The following is a 24,661-nucleotide window of genomic DNA, read 5'->3' as shown; positions in this document are numbered from 1 at the left end:
CAGATCTGTTAGAATGAATTGCCGATCCCACTACAGAAAAACAAGTTCTTTCTTTTATTGCCCTTTATGGGCGAATGAAATGCTAAGTAAACCCTTACAGGCTGAGTAAAATGAATAAAGGCTGAGAGTTACAGGGAGGATGTGCAAATGAACAGAAGCTTGAGGCATTGTAGGGGGGGATATGGGTTGACGAGGGGGTGGTTGTTGCAACATTTTGTGGCTGTCTTCTGACAGATTTAGGCTAGACAGAAGGGGTAGAATAAAGATGAGACTTGGGGAGAGGGGCGAAGTGATCAAAAGACATGGCTGCACACAGAACAGCATCTCATAGTAATGTGTCTCCTGCTGCCCAATCTTTCAACGGACATCCACTCTCTCTGTTTATTCCTCAGTCTGCTCCTCGCAAGGGGCTTCAGACAGACTTTTCTATTTAGCCTCTCCTCCTTTATTTTCTCTGATGTAATCTCTGGTTTGAACTCTCTCTGGCCTCCACATCATCGTCCCCAAATGTTGCATTTTGTTTCTCCCTCTCTAGTTCCCTGTCCCTTCTCCTCTACTCTGTGCTTCAGTGAAGGGTAGTGCAGGCCAGCTGAGCCCAGGAAAACATAGACAGAGCAACTCATGTGGTAAATAAATATTTGCCTTCGAAGATTTGAATCAATTGCCCTCTCTCTTGTCAAGGTTTTAATGTCGTCAGTGTGTGTCTCTTTGTACTGCGTACACATGCGAATGCAGCAGGAAGGTAATTACGGGTTAGTAAAAATGATATAATCACACGAGGTTTTTGAGGATTGTGTATTGGTGCACTAGTTTGCTCATTCCCTGCAGTCCATTGTTCTTTCATCACATTCCACTGATTTTGTTTGGAGTTGCATAAACGTGCACGAACCTTTCAGCTAAAAATACACAGCCTGCCCACCACGAAAAAAGAGAGGTTATTCCATGCAATCCACAGCAGATCATCTACAATGCAAAACACAACACTGACAATTATTGTATCTAATCAGCCAGCTATCTGCCAGAAATAACGTTATCAATGTATCTCTATTGGCACTGCATTTTCTCAGGGTAAGTACTCTGAAATTTCATGGTAATAAATGCTAAGGATCCGATTAAAAAGCCCATAAGAGACATGTGATGCTACTGGGACATCGGCAGAGTAATTACTGGGCAACGTATAGACCTATATCCCACTGGGAGAGAGGAAAAGAGGGAAGACAGAATGAAAGATCGTATTAGAGAGAATTATAGAATGAAAAGTGTATCAGTTTTTTCTAAAAGCACAAGCTACGCATCTCCTTAGAAATACCATACGATTGGTTGGTAGAGCGTACATTCCCTCCAGTAGCTTCCCATTCATTCCTCTCTACATCTCCTCTACTGCTCTTCCTTTTCGCCCCTTTCTGGCTCGCACTAATCTCTGGTGTCAGTCACTTTCTGGATTCCTTCAGTGTATCAGCGCTGGTTTTGCCTCATCTCAGGGTACTCAGTTCAGCCATACCAACTGAAACGTCATTAAGATCTAATTAAGATGTCAGAGAAGCTTGCGAACTCCATAACAGCCCTTGTTAATTACCTCTTTAGCATATAGCTCAATATGTGTGAGAAACTGCTAACCGATCAGAATCTCTGCTGTAAGACCACTGTGTGTGTACACACACACACACACACACACACACACACACACACACACACACACACACACACACACACACACACACACACACACACACACACACACACACACACACACACACACACACCACACACACACACACACACACACACACACACACACACACACACACACACACACACACACACACACACACCACACACACACACACACACACACACACACACACACACACACACACACACACACACACACACACACACACACACACACACACACACACACACACACACACACACACACACACACACACACACACACACACACACACACACACACACACACACACACACACACACACACACACACTTTAGGAAAATGCAGATAATGTTCACACTGAGACTCAGGTTTTCTCTTGGGCCTATCAATTTATGTAAAAATGACAGTTAAAAAAAGGTTCTTATAATGATCCTTAACCTGGAAAACAGTATTCTCTGTAACTCTTTGTCTGGCTGAACAATACAATTAGAGTTTTACAAGTTTTTATTGTTCTATTTTTCTGCATAGACATTTCCAGTTGTGTTTTTGAGAGTCAGTGTATTAGGTTGGGGGGGGACATTTCTGCTAGATTATTTCTTCAGGTAAGTGGAAAGACTGAATTACAACAAGCAGTCATTCACATTTGAAACATTAAGATCTACATTAATGACCCATAACTCAAACATTATTTTGTCAGATATTCCCAAGGTCAAACAAATGGAGCTATGTCAAAGTTAGACGCTTTACTTTAATGTAGAGCAGCTAAGGATGTACACTAATCAATTATGTCATTTGTATTAATTTGCCAAGAAACAATTCATGTTTCAAAAAACAATTTGTATATCTTGTTAGTTATGTTTGAAGCAGTTCATTTCAAACGGCATATCTTTGTCATTGTGTAAGTGGAAATGGCCTCAACATGTATAATTGCTAGTCATTGTTTTTTATTTTCTTAACCATCAACATTAGCTGTATCTAAAACTGTAGCTAGAATTGTTATGACAAACAAATCATGTGTAATAAAAATCACCAAAAATCCTAAAGTTTACAGTGACACAAAATGAAAGTAAGATGACTTATTGACTTACTTACTTACAGTAGATACAATGCTGCATAAAAACACACACATCTAAAGTCATAAACATTTAAACACAGTAAGACATCAATATAAATAATATTGTGATATTTGATTTTGTACATTATTGAATAGCACTACAATGGGCTTCTTGTCCTTCCCCATCCCAAGTGACCCAGAGACTATGTTAAGTGCTTTGCTCAAGGACAAGGCAGAATGGGAAATTAAGTGTAATGCTGGATTTCCGAACCTGAATGTTTCCCTTCTGGTCTCCTAATGTTAGGGAAGCACTGGCAGTGTTAACAAACTCTAATGATTCTGATGCTTCACTATTCTGATAGGTGGAGTGCAATCAAACCCATTGAAGAAGAACAACAAGCTGCTTTAGTGTTGCTTGACATGCATTTGCTTGGAGGGCCTGTGAATGCTCGACAAGCTTGAAAAATAAAATAAAAACTGGCGACAGTTAAACTTTCCATCTGCTATCACCAGGTGGGCCAATCCAATTGGCACATTGGAGGCTTCTTTATTTCCCTGCTGATGTGATTTTTTTGCACTGTTTATTTTGTTGGCCAAGTGCAATCTGGGTGAGAAAATGACTAGAGCTTTGTCAAGCTATCCAGGTTCCAAGTTCTGCATCACTTGGGGTCATCACAGTACTTTTATGCTACCTAAGTGTAATTTTCAAACCTGATTAGCATTTGCCATCTAATTAAGTCATAAATTATGTAAAGTTATTACAGGGAATACCAGAAACCTACCAAGTGTTGTTCTGGCAGCAGCTTGGTAGTTATCACTGTCCTCTCACAAAAGATAGTTCTGGTTTTAATCTTCAGCCAAAGCTCTTTCTATTTTAAGACTGCACGTTTTCCCCGTGGGTTTGTGGGTTTCCTCCAGGGGCTCACATGCAAATGGTTTTCTGTCTCTAAATTGCCAAAGAGGATCGTGAATATGTTGACCCCGATGGATTGGAAATCTATCCAGACTGTTTCACCGCCTCTCACTGAGAGTGGGAAGATCTCCAGAATATCTTAGCATCCTAAATATTATATTTTACAATAAACGGCAGTACCATGTGTTTGTTTACATGTCAGGCCATCCATGCTGGATCTTGGCTCACATAAATTGATATATGGTAAATAACACTTTGTTTAAGATTAAATGAAAAAAATATGTATAACAGACTTTTCTGCATATCAGCAAGAGGGTTCAGGATCTTCCTCAAGCGTATTATAATAAGGCATCTTACAGGAAAGCATATGGTAGAGAACTAGCTCAAATTAGCTGTAAACAGTGTGGTCTGAGATTTCATTTCACATTAATACGATTGACATCTGGCTTTGATACACTTATTTTTGTTTGTTGCTTTAAAGCTGCAGAGCGGGACTTTTACATATAAATTAACATCTGTTCAATTCAAGCCATGCCAAACAAGTTCACACAATGCTGATTAATTCCATCCCAACAGGGAAAGCCCTCTGTATTTTGCAGTTTACCGGAATTGTGATGTTGTGTGTCTGTGTCAACTTTGTTTCATGCCAACCATCCAGAGATGAAGGCGGCAGAGACAATAGCAATATAGCAGCAGCGAGGAATATGGGCAGAAACTATGGCAAAGACAAACCTAAAAAGCATCCAAGAAGGGTTTTTGGAAATTAAGCTCTATAAACCATTACCGCCTGGTGTTGTATGCCAAAAAGTCAAGCTGCAGTTTACATCCATGTATGTCCAAAATGTCTTCACTTCATACTTTTATCAATTTAAATTCCAAAATATTGGCCCAAAACACATGTTTTGTGAGGTCGCTGGGAATTTGACTTTTGTATTCACACATTTGTTTTTAATTTGGAATCAGCTAAAAGCAGTTGTTCCCTAATTCCTATGAGTTTCTCTATATTTCTGCTGAAGGACTCGCAGTTGCATTTCCATATGAGTAGGATATCCACAACTTGCTAAACCAGTAGTGATTTTATTTGTATTTCTTACTTCATTTAGTCAATAAGCAAACAAAAAATTATTGTGAAGGTAGTCATAAACAGGATTCTTAATGCTGTAGCTTTGCACCATTACATTTGGCCACATTTTGGCTTTGAACTGTTGTTACATAGAGGGTCCTTAGAGATTTTCACTCCACACAGCCACGGCCATTGCCGTTTGAAAGCGCTGGAGACGCTGTAGTACATATGCCAGGCCTGTAGATGGTGCTGTTCTCACAGAATCTGCCCTTGTAAAAACAGAGCTAAAAAATGTCAAATTGAGCAAAATGAGGCATGGCTAAAATGCATGATCTGTTTGGTATTTTGAAAAAAAAGTATAAATATGCCTTATATAGGTATGGTCCTACACTATATTATTCAAATATAGCATGATAGGTCCACTTTAATTTAGCTTTTTGATCACCACAAATAAAGAGCATTGGATGTGCCAAACTGGTTTGGGCATAGTTAGATTATATTTGTAGTTGCTCCTGTGCTTATATGTGATACATGACATATCTAAAAAAGACTGCTCTGTTTGAGTTGGTTCCTCTTTAAAGAATGTATAACTTCTTAACCGTTGCTCATAATGAAAGAAAAACACTTTAAATACTGCTTTCAATTGACCTGGAATATAGCATTGAAATGATCAAGGCAATAGACAAAGTCAACAATGACCAGTTTTAATACATTTCATGCTGATTAATGTAGGAAAATAACTGTGCAGCCGTAAGCCATAACACAGATGCACAAGTATACCTACTTATACAACCTTTGTGCATGTTAATGTGAAAGCATTTGAATGATGTGAATAATCATTGTGCAGCAGGAGAGTAATGTACCTTGACTTAACCGACTGAATATACTGGCCATAAGAACTAAACTAGTCCAGAGGGTCTATTCTTATCGCAAAAGTCTGTGTTGTTACTGTCTCTAAGAGAACGATTGCAGTACACTAGAAGATAGGAAGTCTATCCATGGGCCAGTGATAATTCTACATCTAAAATCTAATAAAAACAGCGGCAGCAGACTCATCTCATAGGAAACAAAGTGACATGCATGTCAGCAGTGCAGGTACAGGTGCAGCATCCCTGTTCTCTGTTGCCACTCTCACACACTGTGGGCAGACGTATCATTAAAGTCTAACTATGCACTCACACAAGCACACTCGGAGAAGGACACAATCTCACCTTTCCCTGTACATAAAACACATGTATGAATCATTTCCTACACTGGCAAAGGCTCATCTTGTATTCCAATACATTTCAAACATCTGCCCCCATCAGTCTGTCTGTGAGTGGGCATTGGCACAGGTCACAGCAGATTGGCCCAGGAAAAGAGGCTTCTCCCACAGCTGGCAGGGCAGCTCAGCTGAGATGAACGTCATTATTTCTTCCTTAAATTAATTCAGTTTAGGTAAATGAGGAGAGAAATGAATCAGAAAGAAAGGAGGACAATTAAAGTTCAATGGAAGAGATCATGTTGAGGGGGAGATGATACTGAGGTAAAACAAGAGAAGTGATTGAAAAAAACAGAAGAGCATGAAAACTGCTTTCTACAGAAAAGAAAAGGTAGAAAAGAAGAAGATATACAGTATTGTCAAGGGGTAGAGGGCTGACAGATGAGCTGTTTGGTGCCGGGTTTGTAATATTAGCAAATCTGATATTGATAATCTGCTTTGTGCAAACATAACATAGAAATATCCCCACAAATTGCTCCCCTGGCAAGGGGCACTGCGAAGAAGGATTCAAGGACCTCCAGCGATTCTATCATTGTGTAAATCTTCCATTTGATGACTCCCCCTACTTTTTTCACCATATTTTGATGTCATAGTGACACAGGAACCCTGGGTTGCATGTCTTGCACAGAGCAAATAGGAGCCAATCCCCCCAGTGAAATATAACAGTTTAACTGCAGTCATTGAACATCTGCCAGGAATGAGTAAATAGAGACGTGATGCAGCATGTACGGGCTGATGCTTACACAGATGTTTTCAGTACCCTAATACCATTAGATAATCCTTTAACTCCCTGAAAAACAAGATCATTACTGCTATTTCTGCTAGAGTATCTAATCTATTTGTCATGGCATTTATTCAAAAGCCTGAGTCACAGGTCATTATAAAAAAGCCTACAGCTTTATCAGGATAGAGCCCCAAACTGCACAACATAGCAGAGCACGCTTAAAAGAGCTGCAATCCAATTTACAGAAACAAAGCGATCACACAACAAACAGTTATTACAGGGGACTGCGGTGCAGATATTGCTCTAGGAGGAGAAAACAAGGGGCCAGGCCTACAACCAGCAAGAGATCTAATCTCTGAGGAGCTCTAAAAACATAATACTGAAAACTAAATCGAGTTTGACACGGTGGTTATCCGATCTGTGAGGGTATCAAGACAGGAATCAGGATAAGGGACCACAAAGGACAGATAATGGAGTTATTATGTGATGCTGTGCTTCTAAAGGAAGAGAACACTAAAGCCTCTGGTTGTTGGCTGGAACTATTTATTTTCCTCTTGTTTAGCCGTAGGTAAATTAATCATACCACATGGGGTCATGGAAAGCCCATTGAATACTGATTTAAGGAGTATTTTAAAGGTAGGGTAGGTAAGAATGGAGAAACCAGCTCGAGTACGCTAGTATTTGAAAGTACACAACCGAAAAAAATCTGCCCCTTCCTTTAGACTTCCTTATAGAGCCCCTCCTCCAACACACACGAACGTGCACATGACCAATGAGGGTACGAGATAAGTTTGTGCACGATATGGAAGGCTGACAGGCAGGTAGCCCGCGGGCCGGGACAGATAATTGGACTTGCTTTTTACAGCGCCACGGCTTCCACAGATGAAATATTTGTATATATTTATTGTCAAAGCATTTAATGTATTCATTGCTATCGGGATGTTAAGAGCATTCCATGGAATAACAAAAAGTGTTTCTGAAGTGAATTACCTACCCTACCTTTAAGCTTATAAAAATATGGGTTTTAAATATGACCAATTTCTTAACAACATTAAATATTCATGTGTCTCAAGCAATAATCGAACTACAATGGATCAAAGTTCTATGAGAAAGGTTCTTCCTTCCTGAAAATAAAAATAAGTAATTTACTAGCTTAAAAGTAATTTAATATGTTTTTTGTATTTTTTACTGTCGTTCCCCTATGAAGACGAGAGATCAGTTTAACTATAACCCAAACTAATTCTGATATGCATCTGATGTGCAAATTGATAAATGTATGGTAACAAGCTGGTAAGGTGATAATGTGTCAGTGTTTCCCATAAGGCGGGTAAAAATTATTTAAAACAAAGATCAAGACCTATGAAAATGTAGAAGCCACATCTGCACATTCCAGTTTGAAAACAACATTTACCAGAGAACATCACTGCCGTTTTAGACCCAATCTCATGACAAAAAAAATGTAGGTTAGGTTTCCCTCCATTGTCTATCACTCAGATCCCTCAAGTCATTTCACAGTCTCTCTTCACTTTTTCAAGTTTCTTGACTGCTGTCCTCTCTTCATGCTCCTTGTCATCATTTCTCTGAGCTGCTGTCTATCATTACCTCTTTCACTTAATTTCTGGGAACGCCTACTCATTAGGGATTTTTAGAAAGCTTGACAAATCAAGGTGGGCCCCAGTGATTGAGTTGTCCTTCAATTATCCCCTAAGAAAAAAGGACATTCTCATATTAGCTGCTGTTCTCCATCTCCCCTAACCATTTTAAAGGAAGTATAGTAACATTCATCTTGAGTAATCACTTTATGTGAGTTATACAGTCTTTTCCAATACTCCACTATGGTTACTAAGGTGTTTTCACTTTGGTACATACTGTTTATCTAGACATTTGCATAGAAGGGCAAAACGTGATAAATATACAAAAGACATGTCCATGTTTCGATATTGAAAAGTAGCCGTTTTATGTTGGATTAGGAAACATTCCTGCTTTTTCTACGTACATTCGGTTTCATATGAAAGTGGGACACTAAATGCACCCATAGAGCAGGGGTCCAAACTATGCTTTTTTGTTTTCCTTTTTTCCAATTTCCAGATTGAGCAACCCCAATGTGTGTCCTTCAGCTGCCAGTATTGCCAGCATTTGAAAAGCATATGTAATATTCTTACAGTATATTCTGTCCGGGCTCTGCATAATATTACACAATTCTCTCTGTGAGCAATTACATGGACATGTGCCTGGGACTGTGCCAACCAAAATGACAGTGATTATGGTCGGTCTGACTGGGTGTGCTGGAGGCAGTACAGAGAGGAACAGAGGGACTCTAACCTTCAGCACTAAGCACTGCTTATCTCTTCTGCACACTGCTGAGAAGAGGGACAATGTGTTTACATCAATTCTTCATAATTTACAAGTCTCCAGTCCAAGATAACACCATTGGTGTCTTCACCGGTGGAATGAACAACCATCACCCAAATGTTTTAAACCTTTTAATTGGAAGTCAAAGGCAATGCCTTAGAAACAAACACACTAACTCCAGCTGGCTTGCCCAGTCTTGTCCAAGTTACAGTCAAAGCAACATATTATTATTTGTACTGTATCTATATAAAGAATCAATTGTACTTTCAAGACAGCTCAGGCAAGGTGCTATCTGCCAAGATATCATATTACACAGTGTCAGCACCTATAAGAATTTCCGGTCGGCCCAGGCATGATGTCCCTTATGAGGTCCCCCCTCCCACCAGAGCTAGTCCCAATTCTGTGTTTGTCTCCTTTCTCTTTCTTTGTCTCATCTCAGAAAATAAGATCATTTTGATCCACCAAAATGATCCTCACTTCTTCTCTTTAGGGATAATGAGTGTGTTAGACAGATAGACACCTGCTGGGTTTGCCCTATAAGCAAATGTAATGCATATAAGCTTTATTTGTAAAAAAAAAAAAAAAAGAACTAACATAATGCTTACTTTCGAATAAAACTTTGGCAAGGGATACAGGGCAGTCATTTTAACCTTTCACCTCTTTTATTTAGTCTTCAAACATGTCTCCAGGTCTTTTCTTCCATCTTGGCAGATGGTAGGAGGAGACAAAGGGGGAACAGAAACCCTGACTTTCTCTAAGGAGTTCAGGCCATCCCTGATGAAATCATATTGTTGGAGTTCAACACAAGCTTTGGGTGAGCTGTAAGGGTGTGCCTGGCAGGAGAGCTCATTAGACAGCACATTGCTCCATGTGTGAGCACCAAGTTCATATATGATTATCTCATTTATAAGGATTTCATATAACCGCAGATAGACAGCTGTTAGCATAGACACACAACCAAAATGCACATAGGCACAAAGACACACATAGATATATGTTGGCGCAACGACACATTCACTCTCTCACTTACACCCTGATCAGTTTCTACAGCTCAGCTGCGCTGTGGGCGACGCGACGACTGTGATGATGTGAGTGCAAGAAGGTGTTGGAGGCTCCTACCAGTCTCCTTCCTAATGTTAGAGATGACATTTACCCCAGGAGGCAGTGGGCTGTGGCTGCTGCTCCCATAGAGATGATTCAACCTGCCGAACGTAATATAGAGGAATCCATCCTGATGGATGAGGCCGGTTATGATGAAGGGCCTAGAGATGTCTGGGGGCTGTATGTGCATACTGTACCTTTGTTTACTAACACACTGCATCTGACATGACTGTTACTTGAGCCATCAAGGGCCTATGTTGACAGTTATCAGAACATAATGGAGAGGGGCAGATAACAGGTACGATATGTCACTGGGATCCCTAAGTGACTGTCTTCCGTCACATGTGTTGTTGAATCATACATACAAGCACACAACTCATTCAGAAAGCTCATCTAACTGCCTTCATGCTCTCTCTACCTATTGATCTGATCTTACTCAATCTCACTTTCGTTCTGGTGGTCGTTTTACTGCTGGACACTAGGGCTGTGCATCTTCACTGGTCTCACGATTCGATTCGATTACGATTATCCTGTCAACGATTCGATTCAATTCGATATCCCGATGCATCACGATTCATACCAATGCGTTGCATCCTCAATTTTCTATATTACTGCACATGGCTTATTTTTCATCAATGCATACATGCAGTAAATACATATGAACTCTCTTTTTATTATTTAGAAAGTGCTTCAGAAATCAATAACATAAATGTCTTGACATTAATTTATAAACCAAAATAAATTAATTGTATAGGTCTAGCCTCCCTATATCTGTGTGTGAAGTTGTTCCATCCTCAAAAACAAAAAACTAATGCTTCTGCAGTCTAGCTGCAGCTTCTAGCAACGGTCTTCTGTTAAAGAAAGGACACTGAATGTCCTGAATGTGGCATCACAAACATGACTTGAGTCTGAACACAGCAGACAACAGGAGTATTTACAACAGCATATACAAACAAAAATACTGCATGTGGGTGCACACTTACATTCTCTGTCTTACTGTTACATAATGTATGAGATTAAGTTAGCTTCATTATATCTCAATCAGTGATTAAGTGAATAATAAAGTTTCTATCGGGTCACTATCAGCCTGTCACTCATTATTTTCAGGGAGGGGGGCGGGGTTTGGAGGAACGGAGAGGAGACAGTGATCGCGGAAGCTTTTTTCCTCCTGCCTTCACAAACTTTACACACGTATATAATAATATCGTCTGAAAATTGCTAGAGGACATTCATACTCTGCAATCCAAGACTTAATTAAATCCACCAAAAACCTGACATGATTGTAACGCGATTATTTTTGAAAAACATAAATCCTTGTGTCTCTGAGCTGCAGCGACACGGAGTGATTCAGAGCGGGTCCTTCTGCTGTTGGTTCTGGACTGGTGTTCTTGTGTTGGTGGATAAAGCAGACTGCTCCGTGTTTGGTGCCGCTGTGCCGCTGTCACGTCTGTTCCCTGATCTCTGCGTCACCGACCGATTTGATATTAAAGTGACAGAAAAAAAAACATTATAGTAAAGCCGCGGCCGGAAAATCAGGAAGCAACGTTACTACGCTATAATCGGTTATCTTCCGTCACTGCATCGAGACCGAATCGTCCACGTCCGCATCGCAATGCATCGTAGAAACGATTATTTTCAACACCCCTACTGGACACAAACTGGTCTTTACCCTTTTTTTTTTTTTTTTTAAGAGTGCCAGAGTGTCAAACACCTGCATAACACACATTCTGTGAGTCCTGATAACTCTGAAACGGATTTATCTTGTTATACAACTGCAGCTGAGTGTAATCGGGATGCTATTATTTAGGTCATATATGTATATGTTAGAATATGGTGGTGCTTTGAGATTGTTACAAATTGCAAACCACTTACTCATCACTGTTTACTCAATGGCAGGCTGGTTGGCCTTCTCTGACAATGCGTAGGTTTAGTCACTAAACTATCATTATTCATAAAGGCCAATTTTGGGTAAGTTTCCTTCCTAGTCTTGTTTCTATATTTATCAGCAATGTGGGCCTCATTATACTGTAGTCTGAAGACCTAGTGTATTTTTGCTGACTGTTTTTTTGCAGAAGAAACTTAAAACAAAATTAATTTGCAACTGTGAGTGGGTTTAAGGCAACTGCCAGATCTACGGGAAGTAATTATTCTGATGACGGTTGAGGCTTTCGGTATACATTACTATGTATTACTCATACATTGTAATGGACCTATCTCAGCTTCCCTCTGTTATGCTATTGCTTTTCTTCTAAATAAAATGTCTTCTTTCTTTAATGTTTATCATTTTTATGACAAGAGTGGGATTATCGCAGTAAATTAACATTGATTTTCTATCAATTACCAATTACCTAATTTTCTGAAGATGTTTGTTCAATTGCACTCTTCTGATCTATGATGTATAGTAAGAGGACATATTTTCAGTCAGAGAAAGGAATGTTTCGTTTTCCCTCCAGTAGCACAAGCCCTTTGGTCTTGTTTGCTCAGCAAATTGGTGGTTTAACAACAAAGCATCAAAGAACAATACCTGGGATTAGGTTCCAAGCCAACATCTCAATGTAGAGGCTCAGGGTTTTGTGCCGGGAGAATAGAGACACAACATTAAATGCTGGTGCTGTCCTCAGGATGGGGACACAGTGACAACCCCACACCCTTGTTTCTTCTACTCTCTTTATATTCCCTCACTGTCACAAAAGTAGCAGCAGTGAATAGTGAAGTAAGTTGATAAAGAATCTTTCAAAGCTAGGACGAGACAGGTGGCATACCATCAAAGGCAATAAAACATATGGTACAGTGACAGCACATGCATCATTGCCTGCCAGCAAAAGCTACCAATTCTTTCTTTTATGCTGAAAGCTTTCTCTTTTGTTTACTTGTGAAAGAAGAGTTCATAACTCTTTGAATTCTTTTGACATTGTCAACACCAAGGGAGTAAAGAATGAAATGCAATGGCACAGAGTGCATTGGGTAGAGAAGGATGGCAGTGTAATAAATGACTGCTGCTTTACATATTGTTACATGGATATATAGAGGGCAGGTATTTAAGGAGTTAAGTGAACAGATAAAGTATCAAGTGGGCTTCCATCTGAAATGGCTCAGATTTTGGTAGCCTGGAAAACTAATGAAATATATAAATTATTTTGACCAAAACATTTGATGGTGAGTAAAAACAAAAGTTTAAATCAAGGTCATGAGTCATGCCTTTATAAGCTATCTCACACATTTTTGCATCTCTATATTGTCTGAGAATGTGTTAATTGTACAACTAAGGTCTTTTGGAAGCTTTGCAGTTTTCTTAGGAATGCAATATCACATCTTTTCACTGGTTGTTCAAAAACAGGGTAAAAGGAGGAAGACTCGGTAGAAGGTAGCCAGATAGTGCTTGGCAGATAAATGTATCACATTAAGCATGGTGCACTGTGACTGTAAAAGTGTGCATATGTAAAGGATGTGTGTTTTGGCTAAGTGCAAACTGCAGCATAGCCATAATTCAGAGCAGCTTGTCCTCATTAAGACTTAGCGGTCCCTCCCACCGAAGCGCCTTACTCTGAGGGCAGCTTAGCCCTTTTATCCCCATTTTGATATGGACCTCAGCCCTGTCTCGCGAGTACCAGGGCTGTGATGGTGATGGCAGAGCCGCCCAACTCCAGGGACCTTTGGTTACCCTCAACATAAGCTGAGCGACATAAGGTCAGCTGCCTGCTGCGCCAACAAAGGTTACTGCCACTCACTCTCTCCAAACACCACCCTCCAACCCTATGCTATATCCACATTAGGATTGGCATGCCCATTTGCTACTTTCAGATCAACGCAATGGTGGGCTTGGTTGTTGCCAGATATAAAGTGCTATGAAATGGTGGCCACTGCAAAGTGTGTGTTAATAATTGTTCAGTCTCTTTCCCGTTACCTATGCAGGGAGTTATTTCTTTTGTTGGTAAACAGAGCAGTCGACAGGCTTCTCAGTAGTTCAATAAAACAACCAGAAACACACAGCCTTCAACTAGGGATCAGCCAAATTCTGAGCTCTCTTTATTAAGAAAACTCTGACTTACAGTACAGGGCACTATCCATTAACCGTATGAAATGGAAACAGGCTTGAACTAATACCTTTAGTTGATTTAGTTCCTCCTTACAAATGTTGCAATTTCACCACCACAACAGGATCAAAAGATAATACAGTGACAATCCACCAGATTGTGTTATTCTCAAATGTTCATGATAAACCCAAAGACAAGTCTGTCAAGTTAGAACTGCCATTCTTGTGGCGGTCACATAAGAAGAAGATTTTTTGTAAATTATGTAAATTTTGTATTCAGTCCAAAACTACTGGATTTTGTGGTGCCATTAAATACAGTCTTATGGTCTTCACTATAGGCTGCAACTTCCAGTCCTATGCGGGTAGACTTTAACAAGACCATGTGCTGTGTTTTCAGAGGTATGTACACATATTAATGCTAACCTGCTCTAATCCACAATTGCTGGTCAAGTGAGAGATGAAACCAAAATTAAGTTAAGGATTAATTGTTGTTTATTTAAATGTAGGTCTTATTTTTTATAGTTTCGGCCATAATTCCTACCAGTGGCAGAGATTAACAGATCTTAAAGAAAAAATACATTATCAGAGGGATACATTTTCTCTCTAACTGATAATGTGACATTAGGCATAACATTCTTCCAGTGTATATATCATTAATTAATAATTAAAGCTTATAAACTTAATCATTTTTTCAGTGTTGCATTATGTAGTTCGTGAAAAAAGGTGTAATAAATTAAGAAGGCTACACATTCATATCAATTTGTCAGATACACATTGAATCAACATTAGGGTAAGTATTAATTCTGTATCTGATTTACCCAATATTAAAAGGACTCGGATAAGTGCGCAAAGATACTTACATTGAGACATCTATAGCTATTACCCAAACTGACTGTAGACATTCCAGATTGAACATACCGACTTTGTTGATCAGCTTTGACCTACACTTGATCAACACAGTACAAAAGATCTACAGCCGTAGATGTGAGCACAGATCATTTTCCTTTGAATCAAGGAATTTTTCATGAGATATCACTCACCGTTTACTCTCCAAATAAAGTGAATTAGATAATCCGCCCAAAGTCTTGTTTTCAATCAGTCCGATTGCCATGCGACTCTTTTCACTGACTTTGATGAGTTAAATGTCATCATAACCAAGAATAAGAGAGGCCAAAGCTTCAAAGATATTACAAAGGTTGTACTCAAATTGAAATGTCCGGTTAGGAGGAAACTGTGTTTGCTGGTTCCTAGGTGACCAACATGTTTGTCCATCGTTGAGTCTGTCTAGACTTTTGTTTTATAAGATGACCCAAACTCAGCTAACGTCATTCAAATTATACAACACAACCTGTCTTTGTATAAGATGGAAGAAACTTAGTACTTCACTGAGGCTCTGATGTTTATCCAGGATTCAAAGAACCCATCTGTTAAATCTGGAAAGACTAAAATTGCAAAGACATTTCTTAGTAAGACAGCACACACAGAAGCAAAATAGCTTCAGGGAAACTTTATAGCAGGAGCTAATAAAGAGAAAGCGTGAGAACCATCTCCTCGTTGCAGTCCAGCGGGGAAATTGACTGGATGTTAAAGAGAGGGGGAAAAATACAGCACCCAGAGCGATATAGGACGGGGTATGAAGACAGTGAGAAAAGCAATTAGTGTTGCTAATTGCTCTCATTAGAAGAGATGGGGCTGATTCCGGACTCCATGATGGACATTGACTATTAAAATATATAAATATGGGCTGCATGTCTGTGCAGTGTAAAACCATGCAGCTGGTAGCTCTGTTTGATAGCAGCAGGGCTGATAAGACCAGACCTTATCTTCAATACAACTCTCTCTATCATCTTTGCGATAGATATAAGGTAGAAATTACTTTTTAAGATAAAATGATAAACAGCTGGAGGAAACTGAACAGAATGATGGAGTAAAAAGTGAAAGATAGATAATAGAGATAGATAGATAAATAGTTGAGGCAAGGGAATTGTCTATCTCCCTTGCCTCAACATTTCTTTGGGCAAGAGGTTTTATCATTATTATGGCAAATAAATGTGTCTTGGCACAGTCATATAAGTATTATGAATAGCACAATAATATCGACAACTCATGTGATCCAGGTTTCCTCTTTGAAATCATATATCCCCCCACCCTGATGGTTTATGGCACCTCAGCCACTCATTCTTCATCTTCTCCATCTCGTAATCTAGTTAGTATCGACTAAACACCTATGAAAATAATCCACTCTGGGTGTTTAATGATGGCAGCCATTTTCTTTTAGAACACACCTAGTGGGCAGTGCTCCTGCGAAACAGAGGCCAACTGAAGGTGCAAAACACATACAAAATAAGACTTTTTCTTGTGCTTCACAGCAACTTAAGCATAAAAGGTTATTAGAGTGTGAGGTTCTGTGTAACCATGTTCACAAGGTATGCCACACCAAAGTATGCAAGAGCACATTGATGTTAAAGGACTTCTCACAGCAGGATGAAAAACAACTTGTGATGTGTGTCAGGGGGATGGTGTGCAATAGGGCATATGCAAAATGAAATAAAATGTAATTCACAAGAAATATCTCTTTCCTCCTCCAACTGTGAGCAAGTGATATCGGCTCTATCTTAAAACAGTGTAATCGTGTATCATTTTCTGCTGAATCCCTGATTGAGTCCAAGAAGTGGAATTACAATAAAGCTCTCACTCTCCAAATGAGTACCAAGTATAAATGATAGTTAAAGATTGTACTCTGCTGGCTATACTTGTACACCTGCTTTTCACTCATTGACTCTCAAATATCTTAAGTAATCAAATTGCCATCTTACCTCTCGATGATGTCAGCGATGGCACACGCAAACATCTGCAGGCCCTCTGGAAGCTGCAGAGCAACTGGAGAGAAAAAGGCAAACAAAACAGTATGAACTTACTTCCTGGACAGCGTATAGATAGCCTCTGCTACAGTTTGGAAGTTATCCACTGACAGTATATAGTCAATTCAGGTTCATTTCCCGTCTCTCTCAGAAGTAATGTTGGTTTAGCTTAGCAAGTATAAAGTCGAAACCAATCCGCACAGGTCTATCTGTCCACCCCAAGACTTATACAGAGCCAATAAACTCTCTCTGATGCCCGTCTCTTTCACTTTCACTCTTTGCTAGTGAATCAAATAGACCCCATCCCATCACCAGCTATACAAAGTCAAAGCTAGAATGTATATGGAAAAACTTCTGCTATAAGCTAAATTAATTAACAACCATTGGTCTGACTCTTGCTGATGGTGCTGTGCGCTGTCAACAGGAGACGTACTAATCTACTGATGTTTGCCACCAATTGAAATTAACCAGTTGAAACAACTCCTAGGTAGGGATTCACTTAGTTACTTTTGCTTCGTTTCAGACTCACTCTGCATCAAGAGACGGCCATGTTTTTTTAATTACAAAGCTAGAAAGGCCCGGAAGCTTTTTAACAGCTTGATGTCTGGAGATGTCATGTGAGATTTTTGGATGTAAACACAGTGATCAGTATTGCATGAAATACTTTCCAACTTCAAAAGCAGTTGCAGAAATGTTGTTGCAGACAAAGAAAATGTATCCAACTTGTTTTCTAGGGAACTTTTGTATTTTTATTTAAAGAAATATACCTATTATATTTTAGAAATAACAAAAAAGAAAAATTAAGTTAAAAAAATAGATAAACATGGTGGGCAGCATATCCATCCCAAACCATTACTAACCACAACACCAAAGAGATGTAACACGAAATAAATCAATATACAGACGAAACAAATAGCAATGTTAAAATAAATTTGGTTTGAAGTAAAGAAGGTACAGATACAAATGTTTTTGTTGGAGCAGCATGCTTGATACAAAAGAGCTAAATATTCTTTCTGGCGGCAAAAGTCAATAAATAGAAAAAACCGTGTGTTTAATATTTATAATACAAGTGTCTAGAAGACCAAGCAGCAGAACATAATATCCAACTCTATTGGAAAGATCAGATATACAGGAGCACAGAGTTCATCCACAAAGATCAGCAGCTTTTGGAGCTTCAAACACAATCAGAACATTAACCGGGCTCTCGGTCTCAGAGGTGGCGTTACATGTATACGATCTAGAATTCCTAATTAAGTAAATGAGGTCAGATTACAGATACATATCTCTCAAGCATGGATCCACAGTTTCTGCTCGTAGGTCATCAATAGTGATTCGCAAGTCTCTCTCGCAGCCTCGCTTCCTATATAATTCGTAATAAAAAGTACAGTGCTTTGAGAAAGGCTTTCATTTAACATGTCTATAAATATTGAAAATTGTTTCAGTTTAACATGGCCAAATAAAGACCTCAAAACCAATCGAAATGGTTTCAGCATCCTCATCTCAGACCAACTGAACTGCACCTTTTAAGCTTTCCTATCAACATAATATTATGTTTTATTTTTATTGGAATTCAATATAGATTAAAATCGTAATGTCCTTTGGGAATTACTTAAGAGATATATTATCTCTTGTGGTTTTGCAGTAAAGATCCTATATAATTTGGTAGATCAAGAATCCATGATTTAGTATACATTAGTCCTGTCATCTGATCATCAAATAAACATGAGGACATCTTGGAATCAGAGATTAATAAGATATTGATGATATCAAATATAGCCCCGCAAAGACTAACAGAACAGGAATCAGAGCATGAAGTGGATGAGATGGAAAAGACGGGTGACAGAGTGGAGATTAATAAGGAAAGAAAATACGGGGCTGTGAGATGAGGCACTATAATGAAAATGCAGAGTGACGTTTTGTATACCGATTCTTACTGCAAATCATTTTTATCTCATTGTCCATTAATCTGTTCAGAGTTGCATCTCAATTAATTGATTATTCACATGATCTATGGATTATCAGAAAATAGTCATACATATTTCCCAGAGGCCAATGTAACCAATGGCCAACCATGTAAACTCAGAGACTCAATTTCAAGGGAAGTTGAAGAGAAAAAAGATTCTCACACTGGAGAATCAAGAACAGGGGTGTCCAAACTTTTTTCACTGAGGGCCACATACAGAAAAATATACGAAGGACTGGGCCACTCACTAGAGGTGAGGTATATTGCCTCGTAAGTTAAATTATAAGTTAGCTAAATGTAGGTAAATTAGGCTTGATACATGAATAAGCTTTAAGAAAAAAACAGCCTTCATCACAGCTCTCTATAGGGTTTCATTTATCTTGTTGGCAGCTCATCCCTTAAAACAGAAGCCTCAGAGTGATAGGATGAAATATGAAGGGTCTATTTCAAGCTTGTTATGTAAATAAGTTATTGGGCTTTTTTTATCAACTAAGATTTGTTAGAACATGTTTTCAACTTTAATTGACTGAATTTATTGGCTTATTAACACATGAATACTACTGTGTTATATATTTTTACATATATATTTAAGAAGTACAATATAAGAAAAGCACACGTTTCATGTGTTGGCCATATTTAAATTATACTTTTTGAATTTGCTCAGGGCCGATTCAAAATGGCCCTGAGCAATCTAGAAACATTACAGTTCTAGATCCATGATCTAGAACTGTAATGTCTGTTAATATGTCAACTTGAATCAATTATAAAAATATTTCGAAATTGATTTCTGTTAATTGATTGATTCATTGACAGTTTCAATACAAATTGTCAGGTCAGGTCACTCCCGTAGCCCGAGGGACGTTGGGGCACTTTGATGACATCACCGAACGTCTCCACACCCCCTGATGTTCCGCCAGTCTCATGCACTCCACCACCTCTTTCCCTGTCCATCTCTTAATATCTGTCAGCCATTGAAATAATAAAAATAAAACTGCTTTCTAATATAAAAAATGTGGCTTTTGAAACATTGAAATTCAGTTTTGTAATTTGAGGTTTCATGAAGTTATGAGATTTTACAAACATGCATTCACAAGTTGTCCCCCAGTTCAGTGTGAAGTCCCAGCCACCGTGTCAGACACATGGAGCGAGCTACCGGAGACAAAGGCTTTGTTTCAATCATCCATCACATTTTCTCCCGGTCCAACTCTGCTGCACCTTACTTCAATGAATCCATCAATGTCTCAGTAGACACTTACAAATACGACAGACACTGAATTCAGCGCAGTGTTTTCACATGACTAGGCCTGAAACTAATTTAAGACTTCAGGGCCAGACAGCATTAAACATTAAAAGCTGGGACAGACAAAAGGTTGAGGGTGGATGGCCATGAGATGGAGTGATAGATGGGGCGGTGTGAAGAGGAGGAGCGAGATAACTTCTTACTGATGAAAGGTTAAGGGATCACCAAGCGCTCATGCAGACAGAGAAAGACAGGTCATTACCTAGAAAAGGGCAAGTTTATTAACACAGAAAGGTTTCAGAGCACACCTCTGCCAGAGCTGACAGAAGCAAAGAGCTCTCTCCATCTGTTGCCTCTGGCTAAATGTGAGTTATCGGCTGGAGGTTGGGCTGGCTGTTTTAATGCATGTTTGAGTTTTCACGCAAGAATGATGAGCTGTTTCTACCTTTGGAAGTGTACTCCTGCCCCCACTAAATGGAGAACCTAAACCACACATAAATACAATTTGACAAGAAGAGTTAATCTAACTGCTTCACATGTTCATACCGCTAACAACTCAAATAAACAAAATGGGAGTTTTCTTATTCTTAGAGACATGACAACTTATGAACCACTGTTACATAAATGTAGATTTCTGAATGTGCAGTGACAAAAACGTCTTGTTTACATGAACTGTCAATCATCTAATGATATGGTTTTATAACATACCTACAGTACAGTTGTAACACTCCGGGAGGTAGAAAGAAAGCTACATGTGGGATGATTTTAACAATGAAAGACAGAAAGTACGATCAATTTGAACAGTAGACTGAACGGACAAAGCCAACGGATTACTCTGAATTTCTTTTAAGGGGGTTATGGCTAGGAAGATTAGAATAGGGCTATATGCAGGGTTTATCCTGTAGTAAATAACATTTTGGGTTTGTTTATGCACATGGTAATGTATTTCTGTTTTCACATACTGTACGCCTACAATCAAGATGTAAAGAATGGACAAAATAATAATCAGTAACACATCCAAGTCAGATGCCAGTTTCTTAGTACACCTAGCTAAAATAACTAATCTTAGCAATATTAGGCTTGTAATGTTCATTTTTAGTTGTAACTATTTTAAAAGAGCTCTAACTTTGTCATATTGGAGGCCACAGACTGCAGTATTACATATATATAATATATCAAGAATGACCAATACAATATGAAATGACTAACCAACCTTTCAAATTGCCCCACACACATTGAGACTTAATATTTTTATGAATTAAAATGTTGTAATCTTTAAAGCATGTATTTACATAAATAAACATGAATTTACATTTGAACTAAAAGTTAATGGAAGTCACACAAGCATTTCCTAACAATGTATTTTCCATTAATAAGGCTATATTCAGCAAACATATTCATCCACATGTGCATGTCCAGTCTGTAGATACTTCTGACTCATTTCTGCCTGAACTTTCCACTGGCAGCGAGCTCTCTGTCCTCTGACATGTTTTTTATAAAGGAACACGCTGTTCAGGATAAAAGGCCACTGGAAAGTCGTTTTGTATTTGGAGATGAATGAAAACGGCAGTTTCTTTATTAGGGGATGCACAAAGAGACTATTTATGTATTAAAAAGAAAAAAAACAGTCACCAGCCACTTGTTTGCCCGTGTTCTGTTTACCAGGGAGGCAATATCTGATGCATCGCTGGATTGTAGTTAAAGGTCCCATGACATGGCCATTTCTACTGATCATAATTCCATTGTTGAGGTCTACTAGAACAGATTTATATTGTGCAATTTTCCAAACTCACATTGGTTTCTCATACAGCATCTCTGTATAGTATGTGTATTCACCAGGGGCCTCATTTATAAAGGGATATACGCTCAAAAAATGGCGTACGCCAGTTTCTACGCAATGTTTGCGATTTATAAAATACTAACTTGACGGGAAAATGTGCTGTCCTCCACGCAAACTCTAACCCATGCGTACGCACTAAGCACACAAACGGGAGAGACGAGAAACTGCGACACCGTTGGCAGAAGGAAGAATGGAGAGAAATATGTGGAAATAATACCATAAATAAAATGTTACCTCTCATTTATCAAATATGAAGAATTCATTTTCAAACATTGATTAAAGCCAATCTTAAAATGATTAAACAAACGCCTGTTTGAGACTCCTCAGTGCACACAAACACATAACTTGGAGAAATAAATAAATACGGATATGCTATTTAAAACCACCTCGAATATGTTGTGTTAATGTTATGAAATGTTTTCTCATAAATGATGCGGTAAGCAGGAGGACAGAATAACGTCTAAACTGACGCCGTTTTGCATTTCTATAGGTTGTAGATACGAGCATGGTTTTATATACTATCACGTTTAATCGTGTTTTATGCCGTTTGCCAAGACTTGATAAGTCGCTCGTAAAACACAGGAGGTATGGAAACTAAGAACACCATATGTGGTAAATTGTACAGCTAATATAACACAATCCATTAGTTGTATTTCCTTTAACTGGTGGATTATGGATATATAGTTGCTGATCGACAGCTGGAACACAAACCACCAAATACAACAAAAATAATTCAGATCCAGTCGTCATGACTCCACTCCGGAGGGATTCCCCCATCATTTCTTACAGTTTCTCATCAAGGGGGTGTCTCCTGTCCCCGGGACAAACACACTGCCTGAGGAAGGTTATGTGTATTTGTTTTGTCATTAACTTTTTTCGGACCACTTATTTATTTATTTTGGTGACGATCCGACCTCCATGCTGCTACTCTGGTTCAAACTGCATCCACCAAACAATATGATTTATCTCGACCTCCCCACAATAACCAAAATCTGACACGGTGTGAGATGTCTTTTTTAGCTGTTCTATCGTAATTTCCTGCGATCTTCTTCATGCAGTCAGTCAAAAATGAATGAATGAATGGGCGTTTCTTTGACTATGTATAGGCAAATATGGGCGTTACGAGTCGATTGTGATTTATCAAGGGAAACAGGCGTAGGGAGTGCCGTACGCACTTCCCTCGCCGGTACGCAATGTTTTGTGAATCGGAAAATGGCGGAAAATTTATGTACCTATTTTTGTGCTTTGTACTACGTAAGCAACCTTCCTACGTCAATCCTACGCAAGGCGTTATAAATGAGGCCCCAGGTATTCACTCTCTGTCCTAAACGGCTCGTTGGAGCTCCTGCCCCCCCCTCCCCCTTCCCTGTGAGCCCACTGTGCTCTGATTGGTCAGCTCGCCCACTCTGTTCTGATGAGTCCACCACCGTTACAGCGGAACATCAGTGATTATGTGTTACAATGGCATTTGTTGGCAACCAGAAAATGACACCAGTAATGACAAACAGATGAGAATGCTGCGTGGGGTCTGGGTGCCGTGTTGGCGGGACGTTGCGAGGCTCGCTGCTGCGTGGGCTCGGCAAGACAGCGAGACACAGCGCAACCCAGCCCGAAACCAGCCCGAGCACACACACAACCGCAGCCTGGCGGGACACGGCGAGGCTGTGAGTCTGTGTGTGAGCACACACAGACTCACAGCCTCGCCTCGTCCCGCCGTCTTGAGAAATCCCCGGAGCTGCAGCTGAGAAAAGATTGAGTGTGTGTGTGTGAGGAAGTCTTCTTAACGTAACGGCTCTGCGGATTGGTCCATTTGGGTCGTCGTTACTTCACTTAGTACCAGGAAGAAAAAGAGAAATCTCCAACGAGGCGTTCTGGGGCAGCATAGACAGGTATTTTCTGTGTTAGAGTTTAACTCGCTACAGGGTGTACTTTGAGGGTTTGTGACTCTGCACACCGGTTACATGCAGAAAACGCTACATAACACACAAGGGGACGGGTAATAACCGGAAAAGCATGACATGGGACCTTTAACACCTGCAATCCTCAATTCAATTTTGTCATTACAACATTATCAATTTGTTCTCTTATCTCCCTTCAACCTGCATTCTCAACAGTAACTTTTACATGGGGAATAAACTGCAGAAACTAAAAGCAGAAAATAAATGCTCCACTTGTTGCTTATTTTCTTTAAGCTCAAGGAGACATAACGATAGGCTGTCAAATGCGATCATCTTTTGAAATGTCTGTAGTTCAGTTGTGAGAAGACTTAGGCCCCGCTCACACGGGACCGTTTGCGTTTATGCACAGTATGCGTATTCAAAAAAGTCTTCCGTTCACATGCATTTGTTTCATTTAACGTGTCTGTTCAAACGAGGCCGCTGGAAACGCTGTAGTACATATGCTGGGACTGTAAGTGGCGCTGTAACTTCCGCCAAAATACACCAAAAGCCGCGAAGAAGAGCAGCCTGGAGCAGCCCCGCAGCAATGTTGCCATGGCTACCCTTCTGTTTAAGCCCTGAAACTGAAACTGAAAGAAACCGAATCTGTTGTTGCTGATGGTTGTGGTAGAGGAGCTGTATAT

The 24,661-nt window shown here is 39.5% G+C and overlaps 1 protein-coding gene across 1 annotated transcript in view; it reads right to left on the bottom strand.

Annotated features, from left to right (window-relative positions):
* dph1 (diphthamide biosynthesis 1) overlaps positions 1-24,661 on the bottom strand; it is a 60,121-nt gene that overhangs the window by 24,353 nt on the left and 11,107 nt on the right. The window contains 1 exon segment of the mRNA XM_034113346.1: positions 16,993-17,056. Within this exon segment, the coding sequence (XP_033969237.1) occupies positions 16,993-17,056 (64 nt within the window).

This window comes from Trematomus bernacchii, unplaced genomic scaffold (genome assembly GCF_902827165.1).
Source record: "Trematomus bernacchii unplaced genomic scaffold, fTreBer1.1, whole genome shotgun sequence".
Taxonomy (NCBI): domain Eukaryota; kingdom Metazoa; phylum Chordata; class Actinopteri; order Perciformes; family Nototheniidae; genus Trematomus; species Trematomus bernacchii.
Note: the sequence above shows the minus strand (reverse complement) of the source record. Positions and strands in the feature narration are given on the sequence as shown.